General features: G+C 48.5%; 1 protein-coding gene across 1 annotated transcript; it reads left to right on the plus strand.

The window, feature by feature from the left end:
• On the plus strand, window positions 13,338-21,743 carry FOXA1 (forkhead box A1). Its single transcript, XM_001929276.4, has 2 exons — window positions 13,338-13,667; window positions 15,975-21,743. The coding sequence occupies exons 1-2, from the start codon at window positions 13,596-13,598 to the stop codon at window positions 17,307-17,309; spliced, it is 1,407 nt and encodes a 468-aa protein (XP_001929311.1). The 5' UTR covers window positions 13,338-13,595; the 3' UTR covers window positions 17,310-21,743.

Consider the following 26,042-nt stretch of genomic DNA (forward strand, 5'->3'; position numbering starts at 1 on the left):
CTGCTGGGGCACAGTGCGTTAAGGATCCAGCTGCAGTGGTGAGGTCGCTGTGGAGGTCCAGGTTCAACCCCTGGCCTGGGAACTTCCATGTATCACAGGTGCAACCAAATAAAAAAAAAAAAACTTTTTAATAATCAAAGATAGAAATTGAGTATTCAAGTATCCATATCATAGCATAATATAATCCATGAGCTAGATAATATTAGCTTCGTTTTATCAATAAGGCGCTAATGTTCAAAGAGATTAAGTATTTACCTTAAGTCCCCTGGTTAGTAATTAGCCCCGTGCTAAGTACACTATTCTAGGTTTACTTCTTTCTCTTTTCTTTTTTTCTCAGTTCCCAGACTATGGGCTGAATACAGGCCATAGAATCCTAACCACTAGACCACAAGGGAACTCTCATTCTAGGTCTACTTTTATCAAAAAAAAGGAAGAAAGGGAGGAGAAAGGAAAGGAAAGGAAAGAAGGGGGAGAGAGAGACAGGGAGAGGCAGGAAGGAAGAGAAGGAATATTACTTATTGATCTAAGGACATTTCAGATATTTGTTGATATTTTAATGCCTTCATATGAAAATGTTAATACTTTTGGTGCCATCTTAAAGAGAGAGAAATTAAAAGAGCAACATCAAATTATGCAAGCAGGGGAGTTCCCGTCGTGGCGCAGTGGTTAACGAATCCGACTAGGAACCATGAGGTTGCGGGTTCGGTCCCTGCCCTTGCTCAGTGGGTTAACGATCCGGCGTTGCCGTGAGCTGTGGTGTAGGTCGCAGACGCGGCTCGGATCCCGCGTTGCTGTGGCTCTGGCGTAGGCTGGTGGCTACAGCTCCGATTCAACCCCTAGCCTGGGAACCTCCATATGCCGCGGGAGCGGCCCAAGAAATAGCAACAACAACAACAACAACAAAAAAGACAAAAAGACAAAAAAATATATATATTGATGGATATTTTTCAAATCTATGCAAGATTATAATGTAAGTGAAAGCCTGGTGAAAAACTCACAATATTTGTGGAGAGATGAGATTAACATTCTTTAAATGAAAGAGAGATAAGCACTCAAAACTTTGACTAAAAAATTGACTGAATAAGGTGTGAGCATACAGTTCCCAAAAGAAGAAATATTTATATTCAATAGAAATCTAAAAATATTCAACTTCAGGAATTCCCATGGTAGCTCAGCAGAAAGAAACCCAACTAGTATCCATGAGGATGCAGATTCAATCCCTGGCCCCACCCACTGGGCTAAGGATCTCACATTGCTGTGAGCTGTGGTGTAGGTTGCAGACACGGCTCAGATCCTGTGTTGCTGTGGCTGTTGCATAGGCCAGCAGCTGTAGCTCTGATTTGACTCCTAGCCTGGGAACTTCCCATAGGGCACCTGTGGCCTTAAAAAAAATAAAAATAAAAATTAATTAATTAATTAAAATGAAAATATTCAACTTCAATAGTAATCTCCAAAATGCAAATTAAAACAATTTCATGTAATTTTTTAACCGAAATACAAAGTTATAGGGTATATGAGGAAAAGAATCACTCATAGGTTTCTGTTGCCATTTTACTAGATGTGCAGCAAGATGTCTCAAAAGCATTAAACAATTACATCTTTTGATCTAGAAATTTCACTTTTGTTAACTTCCTAATCACAGAGACACCCAACATTAACAATAATGATACAGAAGCATTGTCTTAAATTTAATCTCAGTTTCTAGCACAGCACGTGGGACATGGAGCGTCTTACACAGAGATAATGGAGAGAACTATTTATACAGGTATAGGTGAAGTTAAAGGGAACTAACATTCAGAGGTCTCGTCCTGGTGCAGTGTGTTAAGAATCCAACTGCAGCGGCTCAGGTAGCTGCAGAGGTTTGGGTTCAATCCCTGCCCAGTACAGTGGGTAAAAGGATCCTGCATTGCTGCAGCTCTGGTGTCGGTCACAGCTGTGGCTTGGATTCAATCTCTAGTCCAGGGAACTTCCATATGCCACAGGTGCAGACCTAAAATTAAAAAAAAAAAAAAAGTGGGGGGACTAACATTCAAGGTCTAGCAACAGCAGGGAGGTGTTACCACCCTTGATCTGAAGGGAAAAGGGGTAAAGAAACAAAAAAAGTGTTATGAGCGTTGAAACTGCAAAGAGGGGGCTTCCTCACCCAGAACACAGAGCCGGTTAAAGCCACAGTGATGCAGGGAGAAAGCAGAAGTTCTCCTCTTGCTCTATCCTCCTGCCCTCCATGCCTGTCTGCATCATTATCCCCACATTGGCCAAACCCAGCTGGAAGCCCAATGGCAAGGAAAACTGAGCCTTGTGACCCATAGAGATTGGCCTCTGGGGCAGAAGGCAGGACAGAGGAGGGAGCTCAGAAGAATAACAGAGAATAACTAGCAAAGTCTACCACTCAATATCACCTGTACTGCTTTAATCCACAGAAACTAATGAACTGACATGGCTTCCCTGATGAAGGGTCCTCCCTGGCTTTGCTTCCCCACAGCCTGCTCACCTACTTTCCTCATAGCGACCTGACTAATACATGCCAGGCTTCCCTCCTGACCCTTAATTCTGATTTGACTCTAGTACCTGAGTTTATGGAGTAGAGGAATGGACCCCTGGGAAACCCATCAGCCCTGCCTGGGGTGTCTCAGAAGTCTGGCGCCTGACCTGATCTCAGGGTTTTCAAGGTAAGATAAAAATAGCAAGCACTGAGCAGAAGGAAAACTGAGTAAAACTATCCACTTGAAAAGAAAAGATACAAATAACACTAATAAGCCTGGTCCAAAGCAGGTGTAGAATTAAGGATTTATTTTCCTGGCTGAGAATTAAGGATTTATTTTCCTTGGAGGTAGTGACTGGTATTTAACATTCCAGTTACACTTTACACCTCCAAAGGGCATTCTCCAAGCATGGTAATGCACTACTGATTTTCCCGAGTTTGAGGTCAAAACCATTCCTTTTCTAAGGTAGGCATATAAGACCATTGGATGTGCTTTGTAGCCTAAACACTGAGCTTAGAGAACCAATGCTTGGTTTATACTTAGAAAAACTAACAACTCTCCCTAAGTAAGCTGTAAAAACAGAAGCTGCATTTAGCCAGAGATCCCTGGCTGCCTGAGACTTCTGTGTACTAGCCCACTTCCCCTGAATGCATCTCCCCCAATACCAATCCAAGGAAAATTAATAAGCTTTGAAGATGTGTTGTTTTCCTCTCCTCCAGTGAAGGAAATATATTTTTTTATCCACCTGGTTCTGATTACTAAATGAAGCAGAAATGAAAAACTAACTAGAGCCTGGTACACAGGAACTTCTTAGCCCATCCAAGCCCTGTCTGAAATATGTGGGCTGTTATTCATATGAACTCTGGGGAGTACCCCCAAACTCCAACTTTTCCAAGTCGCTTCAGTAGGAGGGGTTAATCAACTCATGAATTTTCACCTCATCAATATACATGGATCTATATCTATCTAGAGAAATCCTTTGGTGGCTTGGTCTTTTCACATACCATATTATTTGTAAATTAAGCCTCAGCACTCAACGAAGCTTTCTTGCATATACAAGGTATTACTTAGGGTCTTCAATATTTGAAGCATCAGACCTGGGTCCGGCATGCTTGCTTCATTTCAAATGGACTTGGACTCCCAGAAAGAAATATTTTTAAGGAGAATCTATATCAAATAATTCTAAAAGACAGGAACTAAAGTCTCCTTGCAGCAATATTGTCTCAGGTTTTGAGGATTTTAGAAAGCATATTAAGTGATATTGCTCCTTATGAGTCCTAAGTGGTTTCTTCTAACACTGTCCCTGACAGGGGAAGAAGAGCAGGGGATCCCAGGGAGAAAGAAGTGTCTGGGCAAATCAAGCTCCTTCTTTCTCACCCCAGTGCTCAGCAAGTTCTGGTACTGAGGGTGGAATAGCCTCCCAGGAGCCCAGACTCTCTCCCTTCACTTCCCCCACAGGGATCCTTCCTGGATCCAGACTCAGGTCTTGCCTGAGGCTGCCACAGCCAGGGCTATGGTGCAGGTCCACCTAATGTACCTGGCCGGGTGGACGTGAGGGAGATGGTTGGGGCGGGAGGATGCGTGGGAAGCAGGGAGCCACATGGGCTTCTGGGAGCCTCTATCCACCAGAAGTCCTTCAGGTGTACCTGATGCAATCTCCAGACCATCTTTAGGTGGAGCTTTTCTTCTGCCACGGCCGACTCCCCCAGAGAATGGCCCCGCGGGTCCGGGACATTAGGAGGAGATTCTAGATAGGGTTCGCTAAGGACGCTGAGACGCCACCTGGCTTGCAGCCTGGTGCTCAATTGCCACTCGGGAGCTCGCTCCTCCCTGAGGACCGTAGCCGGGAGAGACCATGATTTCCGGGAGATTTTTCCGGTGACCACCTGGAAAAGACCTGTAAAAAGGGAGGATCGAGGGCGCCTAGATTGTAGGTCCGCATTACCTGCCACTGTGCGTTCCAGCATCCAGCACGGCCCAGGTTCTCAGGGTTTTGCGAAGGCTCTTTACTTTGTTATCCTTTATTGTACTTACTCTGCACTCAACTAGTGAGAGGTAAGTACTATTGTGCCCACTTTACAGTTGAAAGAACGGAGGCTCAGGAGTGTCGCCTGCAGAGTACCACTGGGAATCCAGATTCGATTCCAAATCCCTGATATTAAACACAAACCCTATTTTCATTGTCAGTTGCATGCACAAGCCATGTTGGAGCCTGTGTAATGAGAGAGACAAAGACTCAGAGACCCTTAGCTTCAGAGGTGCCGGCTTTGCGCAAGGGAGTGTGCGGAGCGCTGCGCGACTTCCTAGTTAATGAGACTTCCCCTGGTCTTGGAAATAGAAACCCAAGTTCTGCTTTTGCTGCTGCCGCTTGCTGTCTTTGGAGATACGGTGAAATGAGAAAGGGAAAGGCTTCTGCTCAAAGTTTATCATGAAACAAAGACCGCAAAACTAGAGCAAAAGGGAGGAAAATCTTCGTGGGACCTGTTATCCCAGAGTCCTCGTCCCCTCACGGAGGGATGCTTCCCCACCCCAGGAACTGAGTCACTTCCTCACCCTCCATCACCAAAACGATTTCTTGCCTAGATTCACACAAGTCCTGGTTCCCCTGGGTGGGGTCATCAGACCTGGCTGTCACATCAGCCACATTTGTAACAGGGAAGCTGAGGACCGAATTATCTGCCCGGGGTTCTCCAGCAAATTCAAGTCGGTTGAAGGGCGGCCAAAATCCTGACCGCGTCCCCCTACCCCCTGCAATGTCCTGTCTGCATCTCTTCATATCCTCTCTAGTCCTCGCTTCCTCTCTCTCTCATCTCTTGCGACATGGCCATTCCAACACCTGCAGGAGTTTTAGAAGCTTCTGCCCCAGAGTAAACTGACCTTCAACCCGAGCACTGGGCTTTATTTATTGAAACCACTTCTCTTGGCGGGGTGTGAGGGGAGGGTCATGAGAAGGTCAGAGGAGACTAACGATTCACAATGGAAGGTATTTTGGCGGAAGGAGACCAGTGGGGTGAAGGGAGTAGAATCTACTTCGCGGACAGAATCATCATCGAAAGCTTTTGAAAGAAATCTACACCAAATCTGTTAGAACTCTAAGCCTCCAAGGCGGGTCCGGCTCGATCCAAGTTCTGAGCCCCTCTCCCAGGCTGCAGGACTGGTTTCTGGGTGGGGATCTGCTCCAGGAAGAAAGCTTGGTCTGAAAGTAGGGAGTTTGCCACCCAGTTGCAGGGCGGCATCTGAGCTGTAGCAGAGCCCACACCGCCGGGTGAGGGTGGGGCAGGGGAAGGAGTCATAAAGAACACTAGATACAGCTGGAGTATGGAGCTGCCAGGTGAGAGCAGCCCAGACGAGAAGGAGGGAGATGGACTTCCTCGCTCAAGGTCTCCCATGCATCCTTTCATGGCCAATAAAACTTCAGGAGGAGAAGTTGACACCAGAGGTCTCCTGTTAATACCTTGCAACAACAGTTTCTGAGAGGTTTGGTATTCCTTTAAGAAAATCATTACACCACACTGGTAAAGTATGTGGAATAAAATGCCTTAGATCCTAAAGACAGGGCAATTAAGGTAAATGCCTGGTAATTTCGAGCACGCTGCCACCTCCACGGCCGGTCCGGCACCACCCCGGGAGGATTGTGATGATTCTTGATCTTACGCCGCCGCCCAGCCCCCACTCCCCAGCGCCGGGGCGGGAATATACTGTGCCTGGCACTGGAAACCATCAAGCACAACCCGGGACTAACACATCTGCTGCAAGGATTTTCTACTCACTGCGTGGAATCGGCTTCATTTCTTGGCTAATTTAAATTCATTATTTAAACACGGACATTTTCTTTACATCTCCGAGTGAAACATTCTGCTTAATGGAAAGTTGATGGGGTTCTTTTAACTTTTAATCAGTATCTCCATTGAAGGAGTTCCCGTTATGGTTCAGCAGGTTAAGAACCCAACTAACATCCATGAGGATGCAGGTTAGATCCCTGGCCCCGCTTGGTGGGGTAAGGATCTGGAGTTCTTGGGCTTCAGTATAGTTCGAAGAAACGGCTAGGATCCTGCATTGCTGTGGCTGTGGCGTAAGCCGGCAGCTGCAGCTCCGATTAGACCCCTGGCCTGGGAACTTCCATATGCTGTGGGTGCAGCCCTAAAAAAAGACCAAAACATGAACAAAGGGTGGGGGGAAAATGTAATTGTAATGTATACATGTAAGAATAACTTGATCCCCTTGCTATACAGTGGGAAAATAAAATATATATATATAAATATACATATATATATATATTTAAAAAGACCAAAACAAAAGAAAATCTCCATTGAAAGGTGCAGGCGCCTCCTTTTCACAACAAGAGCGGGGAAGGGGAGAGTGAAATATTTGCCTTGGGTCACATGTTGGCAGCCCTAGATGGGCAAGCCCCCTCCTCCCCGCTGATTCTGCCAAAACTCCAGGCACAGGTGAGGTGGGGGAATTTCTGATGTGATCATGTCACCCCTATGCTTTTGCTTAAAATCAGGCATCAATGCCAGGGGAAGAGCCATGTCCAGCAGGCCTGGAAGTCCAGGGATTCTGGGGCCCTGGGACCCTGGCCATTCTGCCAGAAATATCTGTCCATCCATTTATTCATTCTACTGTCAGTTAGTCCATTCATTTCATAAGCCCACTGAGCTGAGACACACACGCAGGGTCTTCTCACTTGAAGACTTTGCAGTCAGTAGATACAATTTCTAGACTCCAGCACCCTTTCCTGCCTGACCGCCAAAATGGCTGGTCTCTAGACTGGGGCAGCTAGTTCAGTAACTGAGTCAACAAATCCTTATACAACATCTACGAGGCTCTAGGCCCTGCTCTGGCAGCAGAGATCACTGTGGTTCCTATCCTCAAAGAGGTTCTAGTCCACTGTCTGGTAGGAGTCAGGGGAGAAAACAAAGACACAAATGGAACTTGCTGTCAAGGAGTAACAAAAGTCTGGCAGGAATCTAGAGCAAGGTGTGGACCTAATGAGGGCAGAGATCAGTTGGTTGATGGAGGTCTGCAAATTCCTCACCATAGACCCAAGGAGGCCTGCACTGGACTTGCTACCGTAGATAATGCCCAGTGTTGGCAGCTGCATTTCCTTACTGTGATCCATTTATAGTCAGCAAGCAGGATGGCAATGTTCAGAAAGCGATGAAAGTTCTGCAAATTTTGCTAGTATCCCAGTAAAAGGGAATGCTGCCAAGAAGGCCTCTTCCTAGTGTTTCTGTTTAGAATCAAACTCACTAGAGTATGAGCTAAGTACTGGTTTTGCTCTGTGGCCCTTAAAAAATCAAACTTCAAACAAATGCACCTTTTAAAAATACTTGCTTCTGATGTTAGCTTTCGGATAACTTGCTGTAAGTCCCCCAAACAGCCACACAATAGTGTTCTCCAATTGAATTTTAATTTTTAAATAATGAATGTAACCTCCCTCTAGCCATGCCATGCCAGTCCAAAAGCACAATTTTAAAATTAGGAGAGAAATTAGGAAGCCAATACAATGAAAAAACCCCTGCTATAATGCCATTTTATCCTATTTCCCCATGTGTAGGATACGATTTATATAAGTGTTACAAAAGCATCTGTTAAATAAAACCATGTAAATCTGAGGGCAATCACATTTGAATAGCTAAAGTTAAACCACTGGGGCAGACTGCAGGGCGTGGGAAAGCTCCTGGGTGTACATTGGGGGTGGGAGAGACAGGGGTGGATGGGGAAGGGAGGTGTTTCAGGGAACCGAGAAGCTAAACCCTTCAGGAAGGATTTAGGGTTAAGCTGGCAGCTTACACCCTCAGTTTCCATCACTGGTCCCCTCTAGCATGAGCTTCTGCCAGTTTGGAAGAGTCGAGGTTCCGATCTACCAACATCCATGCTTCCAGCCTCCCAGTTCTTGCATCAAATGAGGGAAACAAGATCTCAAAGTGCCCCACCACTTAGTGGCACACAGTAGGGCCTCATCTGCTCCAGCCCTTTCCTGATTTGACACCTAAAAATTTATCACATTTCCCTTTAATTTGCATTTCCTATTTCCCCAGATCCCATTTCTAGCGATTTTCAAGTAGCCAGTGGAAAATTATGGGCAGGCACCACCAAACAGAAATAGCACTCCAGGGGTGTAGAGGAGTGAGGACAGAATAATTGGGATTGGGCACTTCCTCCAGTGGGCTCTGACCGATATGAATAAAGCAGTCATAGAAACAGCCGCCTGGAGACGCGTGAGGGTCCTGGGGACCAGGCCTGGACTGGGGCGCAGTGTCCACTACCCTCCACGGAGAGAGGCTCTGTGAGTACTGATGGGACACTTATTCTCAGGCTAGTGATTGCCCTGGAGGATAAGTCGCCCTTCCCAACCTTTCTCATTTGAATACATGAAAATGCGAGTTGATTTTGGCAAGGCGATGCTCGCTCACGGCCAGAGTGACGGTTTTGTCGCCTGTGGGCGAGGCTGGGTGGGGAGTAGCTCCGGCTCCAACATCCGGCTGCGGGCGAGCCAGGCCCGCGGCCGGGCTGCTTAGAATCCCGGCAGCGGCTCCAGGAGCAGCAGGGGAGGGGCAAACTCACTGGTAAAGAATTGAGATTAAAATGTTACATTTCGTTTTTCAGTAAAGTTAAAAACGTATTAGTCCACAGAGACAGACGCCAGAGAGGGATGCAGCCAGGAAACTTAGACTTCCCTGCATGGAACAGACAAGGCAGGTTAAAGTGGTCCCAGGGCCCCTATTTACTGAGAGTGTGACTCCTTATGAGTTGTGAATTAATTTCTTAATGATTTAATGATGGAAGGAAAGGCAGAGGAAGGAAGGGAAGAAAAGTAAAGGAGAAGCAAAGAGGACCAAAGGAACGGGAGCTCGGTACTTCCCTTCTCCAGACTCCCTGCGCCTCACGCTGGTCCGGGCAGCGGCTGGACGCCAAGGTCTGGGCCCCTCGGCCTGGGGCGGTTGTGGGCTGGGGTCCGCCCTCTCGCGGAGCCCCGGCCCTTCCCCGGCTCCGGCACACACCTCGATTCTCTTGAAGGCCAGGCACACGCAAGTGCAAGCAGTTGCTTCCAGCGTCCTAGGCCTTCCTCCATCCCATCCTAAACTGACCCGTTTCCGGGTCCTGGGCGATTCTGAACCAAGCGAAAGGCAACAGGTGTTTGCTTCTGATTCAGTCCGGAAGGCGGAGGATATAGGCTTCTTATCTGGGTGGCTGGTGAGGGGTGGGGGGCTGCGGAGGCGCTCGGACCACCCAGCACCAAGCGTGGCTGGGCCCACGGTGGCCGAGATCTGACCAAGACTAGTCGGGCGTAGGGTCGGCGGGTAAAGGGTACAGATTTTTGACCTCGCCGCCCCAGGCTCTGCTCTCTGCCCACCCGCCAAAACGGCCCAGCGGAACAGTAGAACCTGGTGCCGCTAAAGGCAGGCCCCTGGGCCCGAGGCCTCCGGCTTTTGCTTCCTTCTCTCGCAGTTGTCACTGCCTCTCTTTGCCTGTGTGAAGGTGTGCAAGGGGGCTTCCACCCTGGTAATGCTGGGAAAGTGAAGCTGAGGTGGCGGAGTTTGGCGGGTGGATCAGGTGCCACCAGCTCCCAAGGCCCTTCGGTGAGAGGAGCTGATCCAAAGGGCATAGAAGGCGCAGTTTCCGGGAAGGGCAGAACCCCTTCCTCAGTTCTTGGTCACCTGGAGTATCCGCTCACCCCACTGACTTGACCTCCCCGACATCCTCCATCTAAAGAGCCTGCCCTTCCCGCTATCTGGACGACTTCAGGCTCGCCCTGTTTGTCCTGGCCCAGGCAAGTTTCGCAGGAGACAACCCAGGAGCCACCACGTGGCTCCCATGCCTCGGCTACCCTCGCCCCACTCTCCCTGATGCTGAAGGCGTGTCTAGTTCCCCCGAAAGCGCAGCAATATTCTGCAACAGATAAAGACAGTCCCTATTGGGGAGAAAAAGTTGGAAATGAACAGGCAGCAGCAGCTAGGCACGTCACTTGACTGTATACTGGTCTTCAAACCCGAGGCAGAGGCTTTGTTTTATTTGTTTGTTGTTTTTTTCCAAAGCAATGACTGGTTGCCATCTAGGTATACTAGAACTTCACCTTCTGAATTTGTTAGGTGTCTTAGAATACCTCCACTGAGATGCAGAGAGGCTAGGAGCTAACCAGGCTGCCACCTTTCCTTCTTCTTGGCCTCGCACAGTCAGCTCTATGAACCAAAATCTCTGGCTAAGGGAGGCATGCGGCATTCCAATCTCGCCTGCCAATGCTCGCTGGGGATGCCTGCGCGAGAACTTAGCGTTTCCTTACCGCGACAGGAGGCGCTGTAGCAGCGTGGATTCCTTGGGCCGCGGACCGGGGAACCCCGAAGCTGGATCAAGACTCTAAGGCTGGCAGTGTTCACTCTTCACCATTGGTCTTGGCCTTTGAAGAAGCCCTGGAGAAACTTCGCTTTGGCCGTCTGCCTTAAAAGTGGGCGCTCTCCCCAACCTCCGAACCCTAGCTGATTTTTTTTTTTTTTTAAGATGAGGCCTAGTAGTTTTGGGAAGTGGGCTGAAAGGAAGAATATTTGATTTTTTAATTACCCCCACTTTAAGGTTACAGCATTTGGTTTGGTTTGGTTTTCCCTTAAAGCACTGGCTTTTTGTGCACCATAAAAGCTATTATTAAGTTGTAACTTCCCATAGAAAATACCCTAGTCATGCTCCATAGGGCTGAAGAGCCAAGAGGGCGTTGGAGAATCACCGTGGGAAGGAACAAGGAAGCTCTTTAGCACTGGAAGTCCCCCTGGATCAGGCTGAAGAAACTAAGCATCCGCGTACTTTATAAATGGAACTCAGGTCCTGCTGCCGATGGGAAATTTTCACAAAAGAATGTTTCTACTGTCACCCTGAGAAATATGTGCAGACCCACACATTTGCAGATACATTTACACAAACTGATGGGGCTGACTTGCTGTCACAGGGACAGGCTGGTGTTGAGGGGTGGGTTGCTGCGCTGCTGATTTCCAGGTGGATTTAATTTCACTCTCATTCCTTACAAAGTGACGTTTCTCCTTTTTTGTTGTTTAAAAAAAGGAATTGTAATCCAATGCTTTTATCTTTTTTATTTCCTTAACTGCACATCTTCACCCTCTCGTGCTCCCCTGCTGATTTAAGAGATTTGTTTGGTTCAAGGATTTAAAGTGATTCTCGTGCCAGATTTCAAGGAAGAAAAATTTTAAAGAACAAAGCACGGGAGAGGGGGAGGGGGAGAGATATCTTTTGAAGACAAGTTAAAACATATTTCTTAAAATGAGATTAATAACGTTTTTTTAAACTTTGCCAAACAAGAATATCTTGCAGATTCTTAGTCCTTTTAGAAAGATTTTGTTCTACTGCTACTTAAAGAAACCCAGTGGTTGTCAGAAAGTACAACACATACAAACTCTCTCTCTTGCTCTCTTTCTCTCTGTCTCTGTCTCTCTCTCTCTCTCTCACACACACACTCAGAAACCACACACACATCATCTCACAATCTCTCACCAACTCAGTGCCTATCATCCAGTCACTTTTTAGTCGGTCCTCCTCAGGAATTATGAGCAAACCACCACCCAGAGCCTCGTAGGAGCCAAGAGGTTTTGCCTGTGGGAGCACTTCCCACCGATGTCCAGGACTGATTAGAAACCAAGCGGGCACCGGGGTCCTAGCCCAGCCACTCCATAACAGAGATAGGACGAGGCACCGTAGTCACCACCGCTGGCCTCAGCGTGGCACCTCTCTAGCCGAGCAAATGCACTCCCGCTCCCGAGCCCAGGCTCTCCCAGCACGTATTTAGGGAGATGTCTCCTCCCCCTGACCTTTCCCTATCAGAAACCTGACGGTCGCCTCCAGCTCAGTCCCCGAGGCTGCGGAAGGGGGGCGGGAGGAGGAGCTGGGCTTAGAGAGGACGGCCCGACTCGGGTCCGCCTGCCCTATCACACAGACATCTGTTCTCAGTTTCTTCCTCTTTATGATCGCTACAGATGACAAGGGGGAGTAGAGCGGACTGAGGCGGAAAAAAAAGTTATGTCATAAAGATATAAAACGGTGCTGTGACTCACCTGCTCTTAGCCGCAGGTACGGGTTTCGTGGCAGCGTCTCCACTCTGCTAGCCAGGAGCCCGGATCGGCCTAACGTCACTTGGCTCGGCTGACTCAGATGGCCGAGTTTCTAGTGACGGGGCAAAAGTGGGGCTTTTTCCTTTTTCAAGCCTGAAGTACAGGGCAGGGGCGGGGAGGGAGGGGAGTCTGTATTCTCCAGGCTCCCGGGGTTGAACTTTAGGTCAGGAATCAGAAGGGCGGGGGCTGGAAGCCAGCAGAAGAACAAGAGGCAGGAAGGGCGCGGGACGGGGCCGCATCACGGGCCTCTAGAGGGCCCCGAGTCCTCCTCGGAAGACCCTGGGGTCGGGTAGCAGACACTATCCTTCGAGCCCCCGCTTCAACGCCACCGCCCCCAGCTCTTCTTCGGCTGCGCGGTTCCCATCCACAACCCTTGCTAGCCCGCCCGGCCCCGCCTATTTTTCTTTTTTCCTCTTCCAAAGGGGGTTACACCCCCACCACCACCCCATTTTCCTCTTCCCCCAGCCTCCGGGCCTAAACCAATTACACTGCTTGGCAAACAAAGTGAGGGCCGGGTTTGGGGGAGGGGGCTCGATGGGAGGGGGCGCAGGGGCGCGCGCGGCGGCGGCGCGGCTGGGCGGGAGGCGCGGGCTGCTGGACTGGCGGGCGGCCGCCTCGCAGGTGCACCTCAGGCTTTGTAGGTGCGAGCGTCTTTGTGCGGCGGACAAATGGGGAGAGGACGAGGAGGTGGGCACTCGAGCGACGTAAGATCCACATCAGCTCAACTGCACTCATCTCGCAGAGGCCGCCCGCTCACTTCCCGCGGAGGCGCTCCCGGGCGCCGCGCTCCGCGGCCGCCACCTGCCCCCGCCCGCCGCGCCGCCGCGCACGCCGCGCCCCGCAGCGCCTGGCTTCCTCCTTGCTAGGGTGGCGTTGGGCCGGCGCGGGCGCTCGGGTGATTGCCGCTGCTCGGCTCCCCGCCCCCAGCCCTGCGCCGCGCGGCTGCCCGTCGCTTTGCACAGGGCTGGATGGTTGCATCGAGCAGGGTGGCTCCAGGATGTTAGGGACTGTGAAGATGGAAGGGCATGAGAGCAGCGACTGGAACAGCTACTACGCGGACACACAGGAGGTGAGACGCGGGCAGCAGGCGGGACGTTTTCGGGCCCCGTGCCGGAGGAAGCCTGGCGAGGCGAGCGCCCGGAAGGGCGGGCGGCTGGCGGACTTGAGGCGCCTTTTGCGTGCCACCGCTGCTTGCCCACCGGGTTTGGCCCCGACCGGGCCTTGGCCGAGCCGGGGATCCAGATCCGCAGCCCCGCCGGGGAAGCTGGATCCCGGCGCCTAGATCGAGCGAGATGGTTTGAAGAAACTCTGGCTCTGAAAGCACTCGCTTTGGGAAGCACTTGCCTCCTCCTTGCTGAGAACGGGAGCCGGAGCCTGGCCCGGGGTGTCGCGGGTTGGCGGGCCGGCGCCGGCATGAGTTGGAGGCAAAACTCTGAAAACGCCGGAGTTCGCCCGCCCAACATCCTTTGTCCCGCAGTTGAATTCTCAGTTGTCTTCTGGTGAAAGCGCGCACCTGCTAAGTTGAGCGTCTTAATAATGAAATGATTCAGAAATTTTGTAAAACTTCTTCAAAAGCCCTGTTTGGGGAGAAGTATGCTCGTTCTTCTCTAGAACCGCTGGGTGGCGCTGGTGCGAGCTGACTTTTCCTCCAGCACTCCGGGCGGGCGGAGAACCTGTTTCTCTTCATTGTCCCCTTGGTGGCACGTTCATGTGGTTTATTTTACAATGTGCACAAAGGGATTGCGAAGAAAATCAGGTACAGGCAGGACCACCACCTACTAAAAGTATTTCTCTGGAAATAGCTGGCGGTTACCCCCGAAAAAGTTTACCATTATTGAAAACGTTTATTAAAAATGATTTGGATAATCTTTAGGAAAAGTAAAAAATACTTTAAGACATGGCCAGAAAATTATAAAATCAGGAAATATTTTCCTAGTAACTGACTTATTTAGATTTGTGTGTATATATATATATATTCACAAATTTACCTTGAGTTTATTTGCATGCCATAGCAGAATGTATGCCTACTTAAATTTGTTTGTTCACCTTTTACGTTTTCGAATAGAATTATGTTTTCTGATGAAAATAAAAGTAAGGATATCATTATTTCTATTAAGTTATCAGAGAAGTAGTTTTTATATTTCTGTGCTCTATATTTTATAACATATATAGTGCATTCTCAAATTGCTATTGATAAGGGTTTTCTCCAACTGATGATTTAAGAAGGAGCTCAGAACTCTTCCTCAGCGTTAATTCAGATACAGTCATCTGCACTCACTAATCAATTAAATTCTCTATGGAAAGAGCTTCCTTACAGATTAAAGCTGAGAATTAGTAAGTAGAGTAACATTAAGAGAAAGTAAATGGACTTTGATTTTGGATTTTTAAAATATTTGAAACTATTCATATAGTTTCAAAAGCCAGATTTTTAGGGGATCAGTGGCAAAGTATCAGTGAAAAAATAGACGATTATTTCTACAAATTGCATCATTAAATTTTTTAAAAATTAGGGACCTGGAAATAGAGAATGAAATTAGTGCAAGTTTATGAATGGCTGTAAAGTCATGTTAAAGTTAAATGAAATGATATTTGTTATGCAACCCTCCCTGCCCCTTCTCCTGTTGTAGATTGATTTTTAATTTTTTCCCAAAACTTAACTTCTGAGTTTCTTTCTCTTTTCAATACAGTTGCTACAAGTAGATGGAAAACACTGCTTCTAAACAACAGTCACCCCAGTTGTTTGGAAATCTTTGGTTATATGGCCGTGAATGATTTGTTCTATCAGGGAGAGTTTTACAGCCACCCCTCATAGCCCAGGCCACTACTCGGTGAAGCGGGCTTGGCAGCTTAGGCGAGTTGGGCGCAGAACTGGCGCTGTTGCCTGCCCTGAGGGGTGGGGTGGGGGCTATACCGTCATACCCACTGCACCTTTAAGGTGGAATGAATAAGCAGAGGACCACAGAGATTAATTCTATTTTCGGAGTTTTAACTCCTTTTAACCAAAAGGGCGCTTTGCCGAGGCCGATCTGGCCTGGAGACTTGGGATACCGCCTGGCGTGGATAGAGGGGGCAATAGAGGGGCCCTAGAAGCCGGCCCGGAGCCTCGCGTGTAAGGCGATTACACATCTTCCTGGGGACATATTTTCTGTGAGCGCTTGTCTTTCATGCCTGCCGAGCTAGGATTTTTCTCCTGCCGTGCAAGACATCTTTTTTCTGGTTCTGGGGAGGTCGCCGGAAGGTTTGCCCCTGGTGGGGCGTCCTATGCTTTGCAGAAATGCTGTCGTCTTGTTTGGGGGCTTGCCCTGGCCGGTAGGCCGCCTGCGCCCACTACTAACTCCGCCTTTCGGGGCTTCTTCATTCGCTGTCTCCGCTCCAGGCCTACTCCTCGGTCCCCGTCAGCAACATGAACTCGGGTCTGAGCACCATGAATTCCATGAACACCTACATGACCATGAATACCATGACCACGAGCGGCAACATGACCCCGGCTTCGTTCAACATGTCCTACGCAAACCCGGGTCTAGGTGCCGGCCTGAGCCCTGGAGCGGTGGCTGGCATGCCGGGCGGCTCTGCGGGCGCCATGAATAGCATGACGGCGGGCGTGACTGCCATGGGGACGACGCTGAGCCCGGGCGGCATGGGAGCCATGGGCGCACAACCGGCGGCCTCCATGAACGGCCTGGGCCCCTACGCTGCCGCTATGAACCCATGCATGAGCCCCATGGCGTACGCGCCGTCCAACCTGGGCCGTAGCCGGGCTGGTGGTGGCGGTGACACCAAGACGTTCAAGCGCAGCTACCCTCACGCCAAGCCACCCTACTCATACATTTCGCTAATCACCATGGCCATTCAGCAGGCGCCCAGCAAGATGCTCACACTGAGCGAGATCTACCAGTGGATCATGGACCTCTTCCCCTATTACCGGCAGAACCAGCAGCGCTGGCAGAACTCCATCCGCCACTCGCTCTCCTTCAACGACTGCTTCGTCAAAGTGGCCCGCTCCCCGGACAAGCCCGGCAAGGGCTCTTACTGGACGCTGCACCCGGACTCGGGCAACATGTTCGAGAACGGCTGTTACCTGCGCCGCCAGAAGCGCTTCAAGTGCGAGAAGCAGCCAGGGACCGGGGGCGGGAGCGGGAGTGGCGGCGGCGCCAAGGGCGGCCCTGAGAGCCGCAAGGACCCCTCGAGCGCTGCCAACCCCAGTGCTGACTCGCCCCTTCATCGGGGCGTGCACGGTAAGGCTGGCCAGCTAGAGGGCGCGCCGGCCTCCGGGCCCGCCGCCAGCCCCCAGACTCTGGACCACAGCGGGGCGGCGACGACAGGGGGCGCCTCAGAGTTGAAGACTCCAGCCTCCTCGGCTGCACCTCCGATCAGCTCCGGGCCTGGGGCACTGGTGTCTGTGCCCCCCTCCCACCCGGCGCATGGCCTGGCACCCCACGAGTCCCAGCTGCACCTGAAAGGGGACCCTCACTACTCCTTCAACCATCCCTTCTCCATTAACAACCTCATGTCCTCCTCTGAGCAGCAACACAAGCTGGACTTCAAGGCATATGAGCAGGCACTACAGTACTCGCCGTATGGCACCCCATTGCCCGCCAGTCTGCCCCTAGGCAGCGCCTCGGTGGCCACCAGGAGCCCCATTGAGCCCTCAGCCCTGGAGCCGGCCTACTACCAAGGTGTGTATTCCAGACCCGTTCTAAACACTTCTTAGCTCCCTGGGACTGGGGGTTTGTCTGGCATGGCCATGCTGGTAGCAGGAGAGAGAGAAAGAGAGAGAGAAATCAACAGCAAACAAAACCACACATACCAAGCCGACAACAGCAGTAATAAAACCCCAACTATTTTTATTTTTGTGCACAATCTTTACCCCAGTGCAGAAGACTGTTACTTTGTTATTGTTGTTCAAAACGCCTTGTGTATATTACAAAGAAAACCAGTCCCAAACCAACACAAATTTTTCCTGAAAAGTTTAATGATCCACAAGTGTATATATAAAATCCTCCTACTTCCTTGTCCCTCTCCCTGTCTTCCCTCTTCCCCCTGCAGACGTGTTCTAGTCTGTGCAGGGTATATTTAAAAAAGAAAGAAAGAAAAAGAAGGAAGAACGGAAGGAAGGAAGGAAGTCAACCTTGTAAAATATTTGTTTGTGCTTTTTTTCCCTCCCCTCCCCCCAACATACACACTTTCAGGAGTTTACAGGTCTATGGCAATACTCTTAACCATAAGAACTGAAAGGGTGAAGAAACAAATAGACCCTAGGGCTATTAAACGTATTGAAGGACAATGCTGCTGTTCTGCAGCAAAACATAAACAGATTATAAACATCAGAGCCATTCATTTCAGGTACATTCAGATAGCAGATGTCTTAAAAATAAATACATATACATCATATATGAACTTATTTATGCACACACTCAGATAGGTAGACATCCTCCATATATTCACATAACATATAGAGGTAATAGGTAGGTGATATACATGTTCTTGAAAGAGTTGCCTGACCAGGAAGTTACAATGATACCCCTTCCCCTCCTCTCCACCCATTTGTAGCCCTGGAAATTCATTCCTAAAGAATTGCCCTCCTCAATAACTCTGCTCCTTGCTTGCAGAGTGCCATGGTCAAGTCATTCTGAGGTCACATAACATGTATAAAATTAGCTTCTATGTATCTATACCATTTAAAGGATATTTTTTCCAGAAAAAAAAAAGGAATATTACAATGTTGGAGGAGAGATAAGTTATAGGGAGTTGTATTTCAACATCTGGTCCAAGATTCCAAAATCCAATTGATTGTGGACATTTTAATTATTGCCATCGTGTGCTTGTTTCATTCAGTGTTAATGCACTTTTCACAGTTGGACATGGTGTTAGTATAGCCAGACGGGTTTCATTATTATTCCTCTTTGCTTTCTCAATGTTAATTTATTGCATGGTTTATTCTTTTTTTCTTTACAGCTGAAGTTGCTTTAAATGATGGTTAAAGTTACAAATTAAAATGTTAATTTTTATCAATGTGATTGTAATTAAAATATTTTGATTTAAATAATGAAAATGACAAATTTTAAGCCGTGGAATATGTTCTTGATCATTTGCAGTTAAGGACTTTAAATAAATCAAATGTTAACAAAAAATAAGGATTTCTGTTATTTGCCTTAATTAAATCCAAAATAGATATTCTGAATATGGTATTTTTCAAAGTCCGGCACTGAATATAAACGTCAAAAAGGAAAACTATCTTAAGAGCTGTATTGTTTATGTTTATTATATGTGAATGTAGCTAGTAAAAAGCAATTAAGGATATTCAATTAAAGTAGATCTATAAAAAGGTAGATAAACTGATTTTATATTCTAAGGATTGAGATTTTTTAAGATTCTTTATTCCCAGTAATGTTTACTTCAATTTTTGACAAGGGTGTAAGCTTTCTGTGTTTCCTTTGAGACTTTCCACAGTGAAGTCAAATATTAATTTAACTACCTTTCCCCTCCTCCAATGTATTATTTTCCTTTATCTGAAAAGTGTTCAAGTGAGAATAAAATATCAGATATAGCCGATAAAATTAAGTTGTCTACAACAGAGGATCCCAAACTCTCTTTTTATTGAAAAAGGAAAAAAAACTTAACCATGACGGTAGCTTTAGAGGGGGCCCAGGGAGGCCCGAGTTAATTTACTCCTGCAGGGGAAGCTTTGTGCCACCAAGGCATTTCAGGGTTGCCGCTACTTTGTATTTTGTGAAGATATTTTTAAAAAAAATACTGTTTCTAACATTTTTTTTTCCCTGAGAACTTAAAGCTGATGATTTGTTTGCCTTCTAAGAAGCTTTTAAATGCAACTTCACACCCCTACAGTTGGTTGAGATCACAAAATCATTAATCTCCTTTGATAGTAGGCTCACTTTCCAGTCCACCTATTTCTTTGTAAGCCTCGTTCGGATTGACATCAACAATAACAACACCAGCCCAAGCAGAGGCTGGCCTGCCTGAGCCCTTGTGTATGAACTCCATCCTCGCTAGGGCTTGAACTTGGACAGCCTTTACTTTGATCGCCCCACTCCTTACCGCGGACAAGATAAAAAGAGCTGTGTGAGTCCCCTAATTATCGCGTAATTGCCTCCCCAGATGAGAGAAGGGGTGCCTTGCAGCACTTGAGAAAAATTCAGAAATCCAGTCACTCACCCCCACCCCCGCCCCAGCCCCAGCCCCCGCTCTCAATTCAACTAATGAAAGGAGGAGATGGAAATTACTGGTTTGAGTAATTTCAAAATCTAATTTAGAGGCCTCTCGGAAGGATGCTAAGGTCCCAAAGAAAAAAAGCTTTCAATCCCAATAGTTACTTATATTTATATAATTAGTAAACGTTGGCATTTTTGGAATTTTCGAATTCTAAAAGTCATGTAAAGTCCTAAGCTTGGACCTCGGAATTTTACCCTGCCCCACTGAACCTCAACTGTCTTTGTTCCTGTCTCTCTTTTTAACACATTAACGATATTAACGCCTAGCCTACACCCACCAGGCTTAAGTTGGCCTTAGCTCTTGCTGTCTCACTTCACAGAGACTTTTCCTAGGTTTGCAGGGGACGAGGCGCGCTGCGGGGTTTGCCTAGGCCACAGTGGAGACCCGCCTGGGGAGCTCGCCTGGTGTGTCGCTGGGAGCGGGGCTCGCCTCGAGAGCTGCTCACGCGATTTTCTGACCGCGTCCTCTGCCACCACCGCTGGGCCACGCCATCTGCGGCCGGCGCATTGGGACGCGCGTGGGCTGAGGCCGGCAGCCGATTGCCGGGCAAGGGGGGGGTGGGGGGTGTTGGTCAGAGAAAGACCGCGAGCATCTCGAGGTGACAAGTGCAGTTAGTTCTTCATTGTTTGGGCATTTTCCCCTCCTAGCGAATAAATCTTCTGTTGAGCCCGAGACCTAAAAGTCAACAAAGAAGGCCGGGCGCCTCGTAACCGTTTCTGCGGCCCCAACGCCCGCGTTGCCGGGGCTGCTCCCGCTGCGTAATCCCTTCCTCGGAAACCCGGACACACAAACGCCGGAACGCCAGCGGCCGGGGCGCCGCACCCCGGCGCCAGGAGGAAAACATCTGTAGTTCTGAGAAGTGTTGGGACCCTCCCCGAGTGCGCCGCCTTCCAGCGACCCCCTCCCACGTCTCTTTTCGTCCGGGAGTTTCTATATTTCTTCACTTCGGATGCTCTGGCAGAAGACGGCCGGAAAGGGGATGCTGACCGCTCAGCCGCGGTCCAGGGGACTCGCTGTATTTAGGAATTTCGCCCGAGGTGGGGGAGGGGTCTTCAGAGGGGGAGGGAGGGAGCAAGAAGGGAAAAACCTTCCTTTCGACCCAAGTGCAAATCTCCGGAGGCCCTCCGATCCACTAACAAGGCTACAGAGTAAACAGTTTTAGAAAACAAAAATGTTTTGAGAGTGAGTATAGTGCTGGAGAGGGGAACTTCCAAGTGTTATTTTCACCTTGGCCAGGCCTGAAATTTTTTTGTAACTGATAAAAAGGAAGACAACTAAATTTAGGAAAGAAGAAAAGCTCACTATTTTTTATTCAGCAGAAACTACACAACTTCGAAGTGTTCCCAAGTAGAAGGCAGTTCAACGTTTTCTACAAGGTAGCTCATACAGTTGCAAAACCAAAGATAAAATTTAATTTTTATTGTCCCTTTGTGATCCCCTCTCAGTAGAATAAACGGGTGAGAATTATTATGGGAGAAGGATTAAACAAGCAAAATTCTATTAAAGTTCTTAACTTCTGTTTTCCTTTTTTGAAAACTAGATACCCAACTTTTTATCACTAACAGCATAAAAATACAGCATTCTAACAGATTGAATGAGCCTTAGTGAAAAAGAATTTCTGGAGTGATAAAATTTTTAAACTTTGTTATTTTGGCACTTTAAAAAATTAATCTCAATTCCGTGAAAATGCCTATATCATTTCTTTGCAGAAAACTTCAGTGATCAATACAAATTCCTTTCAATGCAGGCCAGTGTAGGAGACCTGTAGCCCAAATTCATTAACCTTTCCTCAAGATCAATTGGTCTTCTGTTGACTTAGCAGTAATATCATAGAACATTTAGCTATAATGTATTTTAATGTGATACTCAATATGTCAAGAGAAAAAAACTCGAAAAAATAAAATTGTTTAAATTGTTTACTAGATATTTAATAAATTTGTAAAAATATTTTACCTTCAAAATTTAAATTTTAATTGCTTATTTGAATTGTAGTAAAATGCACTTTGCAACTAAATGGAATTAAGATTAATGTCTAATTCAAAATAATTGTGTCCTGAAAGGTAATTGTGTGTAAGCTACTTTGGGCTAAATAGGAAATTAAATTATGCTGAAATTTAGAAATAAGATTTTTCTGAACTGAAAGAATCATTGGCATCAGTAAAAACTTGAGAATAAGAATGTAGTAAAATGCAGTGACTTCGAAGATTTTACAATTTAAAGATATAATCAATTTGGGGAAATACAATTTTTTTAAAAAGTCTTTAAATTTTATTTTCTACCAATTTCCTATTTCATGTATCTAAATAGCATTCCATAACAGATCACTTTGAATATTCTGATTTTTTTCTTCCAAATAGTTAAGTTTGAGGCCATAATTGTTCCATTGGTGTTTCTCTTTTTAGCTCCCAGTCTAGCTGGGTTCACTGAACTTTGGACAGTTCAGACTGCAGCCCTCACATTTTTCCCTCTCCAGCCATCATACTAGCAAGCAATTTTGGGGCTGGAAAATAACCCATGCAATTCAACTTTAACTTGTAAAATGCAAGCATTTTCCTACTTACAATTATATTTTTTAATCCAACAAGGGGGAAATCCTCATTTGCTACCTTTCTTTTTCTAACTTTTTCTAACTTCCTCATGTTGACTGACTGCACAGTGCCAGAGCAAAGCTCAAGGTGAGTCTGAGCTCCCCTCTGCAGCCCTGCAAAGTGAGGAGCATCCCTCCTTCCAGATGCCACTTCATAATATTTTGTGGTTCTCTATGTTCTAGTCAACTTAGGGTATAAAAGCAGAGAATTCTCCCTCAAAATCCCGGAAGGAAAGGGCTTAATTGGAATAAATGCTCAAAGACCTCAGAATTCAAGTGGGATGCTAGTCAAGTCACAAGGAGATCAATTTCAGAACCCAGCCAGTGCCACAGAGGTGGGACTTTGTGCGAGGTTGTCTTGGGTTGACTTTCTACTTCTCTCCTCAACGCCTCTTCAAGGCTACACCTCAGGGGCTTTTTATTTTCTTTATCAATTCCTGAAACTCAGAAAAACCACGTGGAAATACACCCCCGATCCCCCAGCATTGCCTGGAATTAGGGAACAATGTATTTAACTGGACAGCTCAGTTTCTTTCCTCTCTCTTCCATGAAATTTCTGTTACTCCTTTGCTTGTCTAATTACGTCCCAGGTCAGTTTTCTCTCTCACTCTCTCTTACACCAAAGAGTCGTTCTTTTAAAACTTAAGCAATTTAATGACAAGAGTGTAAGGGTTTTGTGGGGGTTTCTTTCGTTTATATATTTAATTCTAAGGACCCATAATGGATGAGGGAGGAAAGAGGCTCCTGCCTAGTGGGGTACGCCTGGAGAGCTGATTTTCTTTGTGCGATCCAGGTTACTGGGGCGGTTCTGGAACGTTCCGTAGCTCTAGGTCCCACCTTGGAGCCTAGTGCCTTCAGTCCGGTAGCCCAGCCACAAAAGCCTAATTCAACAGCTCCTCACCCCCAAGGGCCACCTTCTTCCCCGTTCCGACAGCTTTTTTCTTAGGTGGAGGCCGATTCACAAGCTCAAACTGCAATGAGCCGTGCTGCGGCGCAGGGCACCGGCCAGGTTTCCTCGCCTCTCCCTGGAATCACACTGCCTTCCGCTGACACGCGCTTCCTTTTGTGTCATGCCTGGCTAATATATTAATGGGGCGGATAACTCAGGTCTTTTGAGGAGGGGTGGGGGTGGGGGGTTGGAGACACTGAAGAGAGGGATGGGAACTGAACCACTCTAGTTGCGGACCCTTGCGCCAAAGTGTTCAGAGGCAGGCGGGCGCGCGGGCGGGAGGGGGAGAGGAAGCCGGTTACAACCGAGGTGGGAAAAGTTCACGTTGACGGCGCTGTAAGCAAACTTAAATGCCAGCAACAAGTATTTAGAAAAGGTTATCTGATGCTAATGTGCTGTCCTGGGTTCAGAACTGCGAGGCCTAGTCGCCACAGATGCTGGAGAACCTGCCCTGCTGGCTCAGCGGGCCGCTCGCCTGCTGCCGGGTGTTCGCCTCCTCCCGACCCCCGCCTGGAGGCCGGTCGCGCGGCGCGGTGCCCTCGAGTCGAAGGTGAAAAATCCTAACTGCGGATCGTACGGATGTCACTCTCTGAGGTGTACACCTTCGCAGACTCCTCAAGCTCTAGCTAAGCCAGCCACCTTAGACGTTGGGTCCCAATGACGGAACAAAAAGCCTTCTAATCTCCCTGGCCCGCTGCGCTCGAGAGCCCTGCCTTCCCCAGCCTCACCTCCAAAGGGCTGTCTGGCCTCCCAGTCGGAGGTCTTAACTGATTAACCACAGATGGAACTCCTACGCTGCGCCACGAAAGACGACCCTGGGGCCCGAGGCCTAGGGCCCCCGAGGACGCTGAGGCTGAGTGTGGGCCTGCCTGGTCTCCGATCCCAGCCTCCCGGCCCCAGCGAGCCCCCTCCCCGCCAGACCTGCGGCCCCGCCCGCCAGACAGTGCCCGGGCGCCCCTAGACATATGCTGCCCGCAGGCCGCGCAGCCCGACGTGGTGCTCATTGCAGAGGCGGTTCTCAGCCCATCAAAAGCTCAGGCTTTCTTCAGCCGTATGGGCCGCGAGGTGAACAACAATGCCCGGGCCCCTTCACTTCAAAAGCAGTGATCAGGGGAAAGGCTCCCCTAGAGAATTTTTTTTTTCTCCTTAGCCTTTCATTCCTGGTAAAAAAAAAAAAAAAAAAAAAAGGCAGCAGCAACTCCAGGGCCTGGCCGAGCCTAATGCCCTTTGATGGGGATTGAATTCATTATCTCCAATAACACAATTGTGCTTGGCCAACGAAAAGAGCAAAGCAAGGCTCTATCCCGCCAGAGGGGCCCGGCCGGGTGGGGCGGGCGGGCTGGCGAGACGCACTCCTGGAACCCGCTCCGAGGCGCAGTCTCGGCCGGCCTGGCCGGGATGCGACACCCCCTGGGCGCGGGGGCGCGGGCCCGCCAGGAGGCTGCAGGACCTGTGGCGCCGCCCGCGGAGGCCGCGCGGGGAGGGGGCGGGGTGGCTCTCGGGCTTGAATTATTTTTCGTGTCTCCCTTTGCAACCATTCCCTGAAGGCGGCCCCTCCGGCTAGGTGTTTACTCTCGTCCCTCCCGGCCTCCAGCTGTGAAGCAGTCCCTGACGCCCGGGGAACTCTGGCCAGAAAGGGCGCCCTGAGTACCCCGCTGAGCTGCTGACCGCAAAGGGCTCCCACGTCCCGGCCCCGCCGCCCAAACCTACTGCCCTCGGCTCGCAGCCAGCTTTACTAGCAACCCAGCTCAGATAAACTGGGCTTTTAAAACGTTCCCGTCCTGGAGGGAAACGCTTTCCCCACTGGCTGTCACACCAGCCACCCGCACTGGTCGTGGAACGGCGCCGGAGCCTGAGCCCGGACAGCCGGACACCATGTCCAGCACCAGGGCTCGGAGTCCGAGCCCCGGACGGTCCCTTCGCTTCCGGCCGGGTGGACACTGCCCAGGGACTGCGACCTCCACATCCCAAAATTCACTGCCATCCTTGCCCTTTCAGCCACCTCCTGCTTCCCGTTTTCAGAGAGGGAGAAAAAGAGGGAGGGAGAGAGGGAAGAGAGGGAGGAGAGGGAGAGGGGGAGGAAGGGAGAGGGAGAGAATGAATCATGTTCAAAGACTTCTCTATATTTTGGTGTCCAAAATTCGAGTTTAAATCATTTCATTATTAGGCATACTTCATACATCCCTATTTTCCCCCCTCACTCATTATTGAGAACAGCATGCATTGCAGTTTTACCTCAGTCAGATAAAAAATAACAATAAACAGAATTTAAAGTACTTTTTTTTTTCAAGAACACGTAAAATGCTCTATGGTATTTGTAAATGTGGATTAGGATCAGTCCTCTCTCAACAATGTCAAGACTATTCCAATCTTCAAGTGATTGACTCTTCACCTTTCTCCTCAGGGAATTAGAGCCACCAACATATACTTCAGGAGGTAGATATAGATAGATATGCCAGCACACATATAGGATGTGTGTGTGCACACACAATTAGATACGCTGATTCAGAGGAACATCCATAAGACCTTTCTGACATGATTGTCCACAAAGCATGAAAGCAATAAATTAAGTAATCTTTTGACTTGAGGCAAACTAAGAAAAGCATTTCAGATTTAAGACTTTCAGCTAGGCATTATTCTCATCAGGAGATACAGGAATTTAGTTATTTAATTCCCTT

This window comes from Sus scrofa, chromosome 7 (genome assembly GCF_000003025.6).
Source record: "Sus scrofa isolate TJ Tabasco breed Duroc chromosome 7, Sscrofa11.1, whole genome shotgun sequence".
NCBI classification, from domain to species: Eukaryota; Metazoa; Chordata; class Mammalia; order Artiodactyla; family Suidae; genus Sus; species Sus scrofa.

Bases quoted from the DNA above. Each gene is read 5' to 3' on its own strand.
- FOXA1 (XM_001929276.4), top strand. From the start codon at position 13,596: ATGTTAGGGACTGTGAAGATGGAAGGGCATGAGAGCAGCGACTGGAAC. The intron at 13,668-15,974 runs GTGAGACGCGGG...TCTCCGCTCCAG, and splicing joins ACTACGCGGACACACAGGAG to GCCTACTCCTCGGTCCCCGT.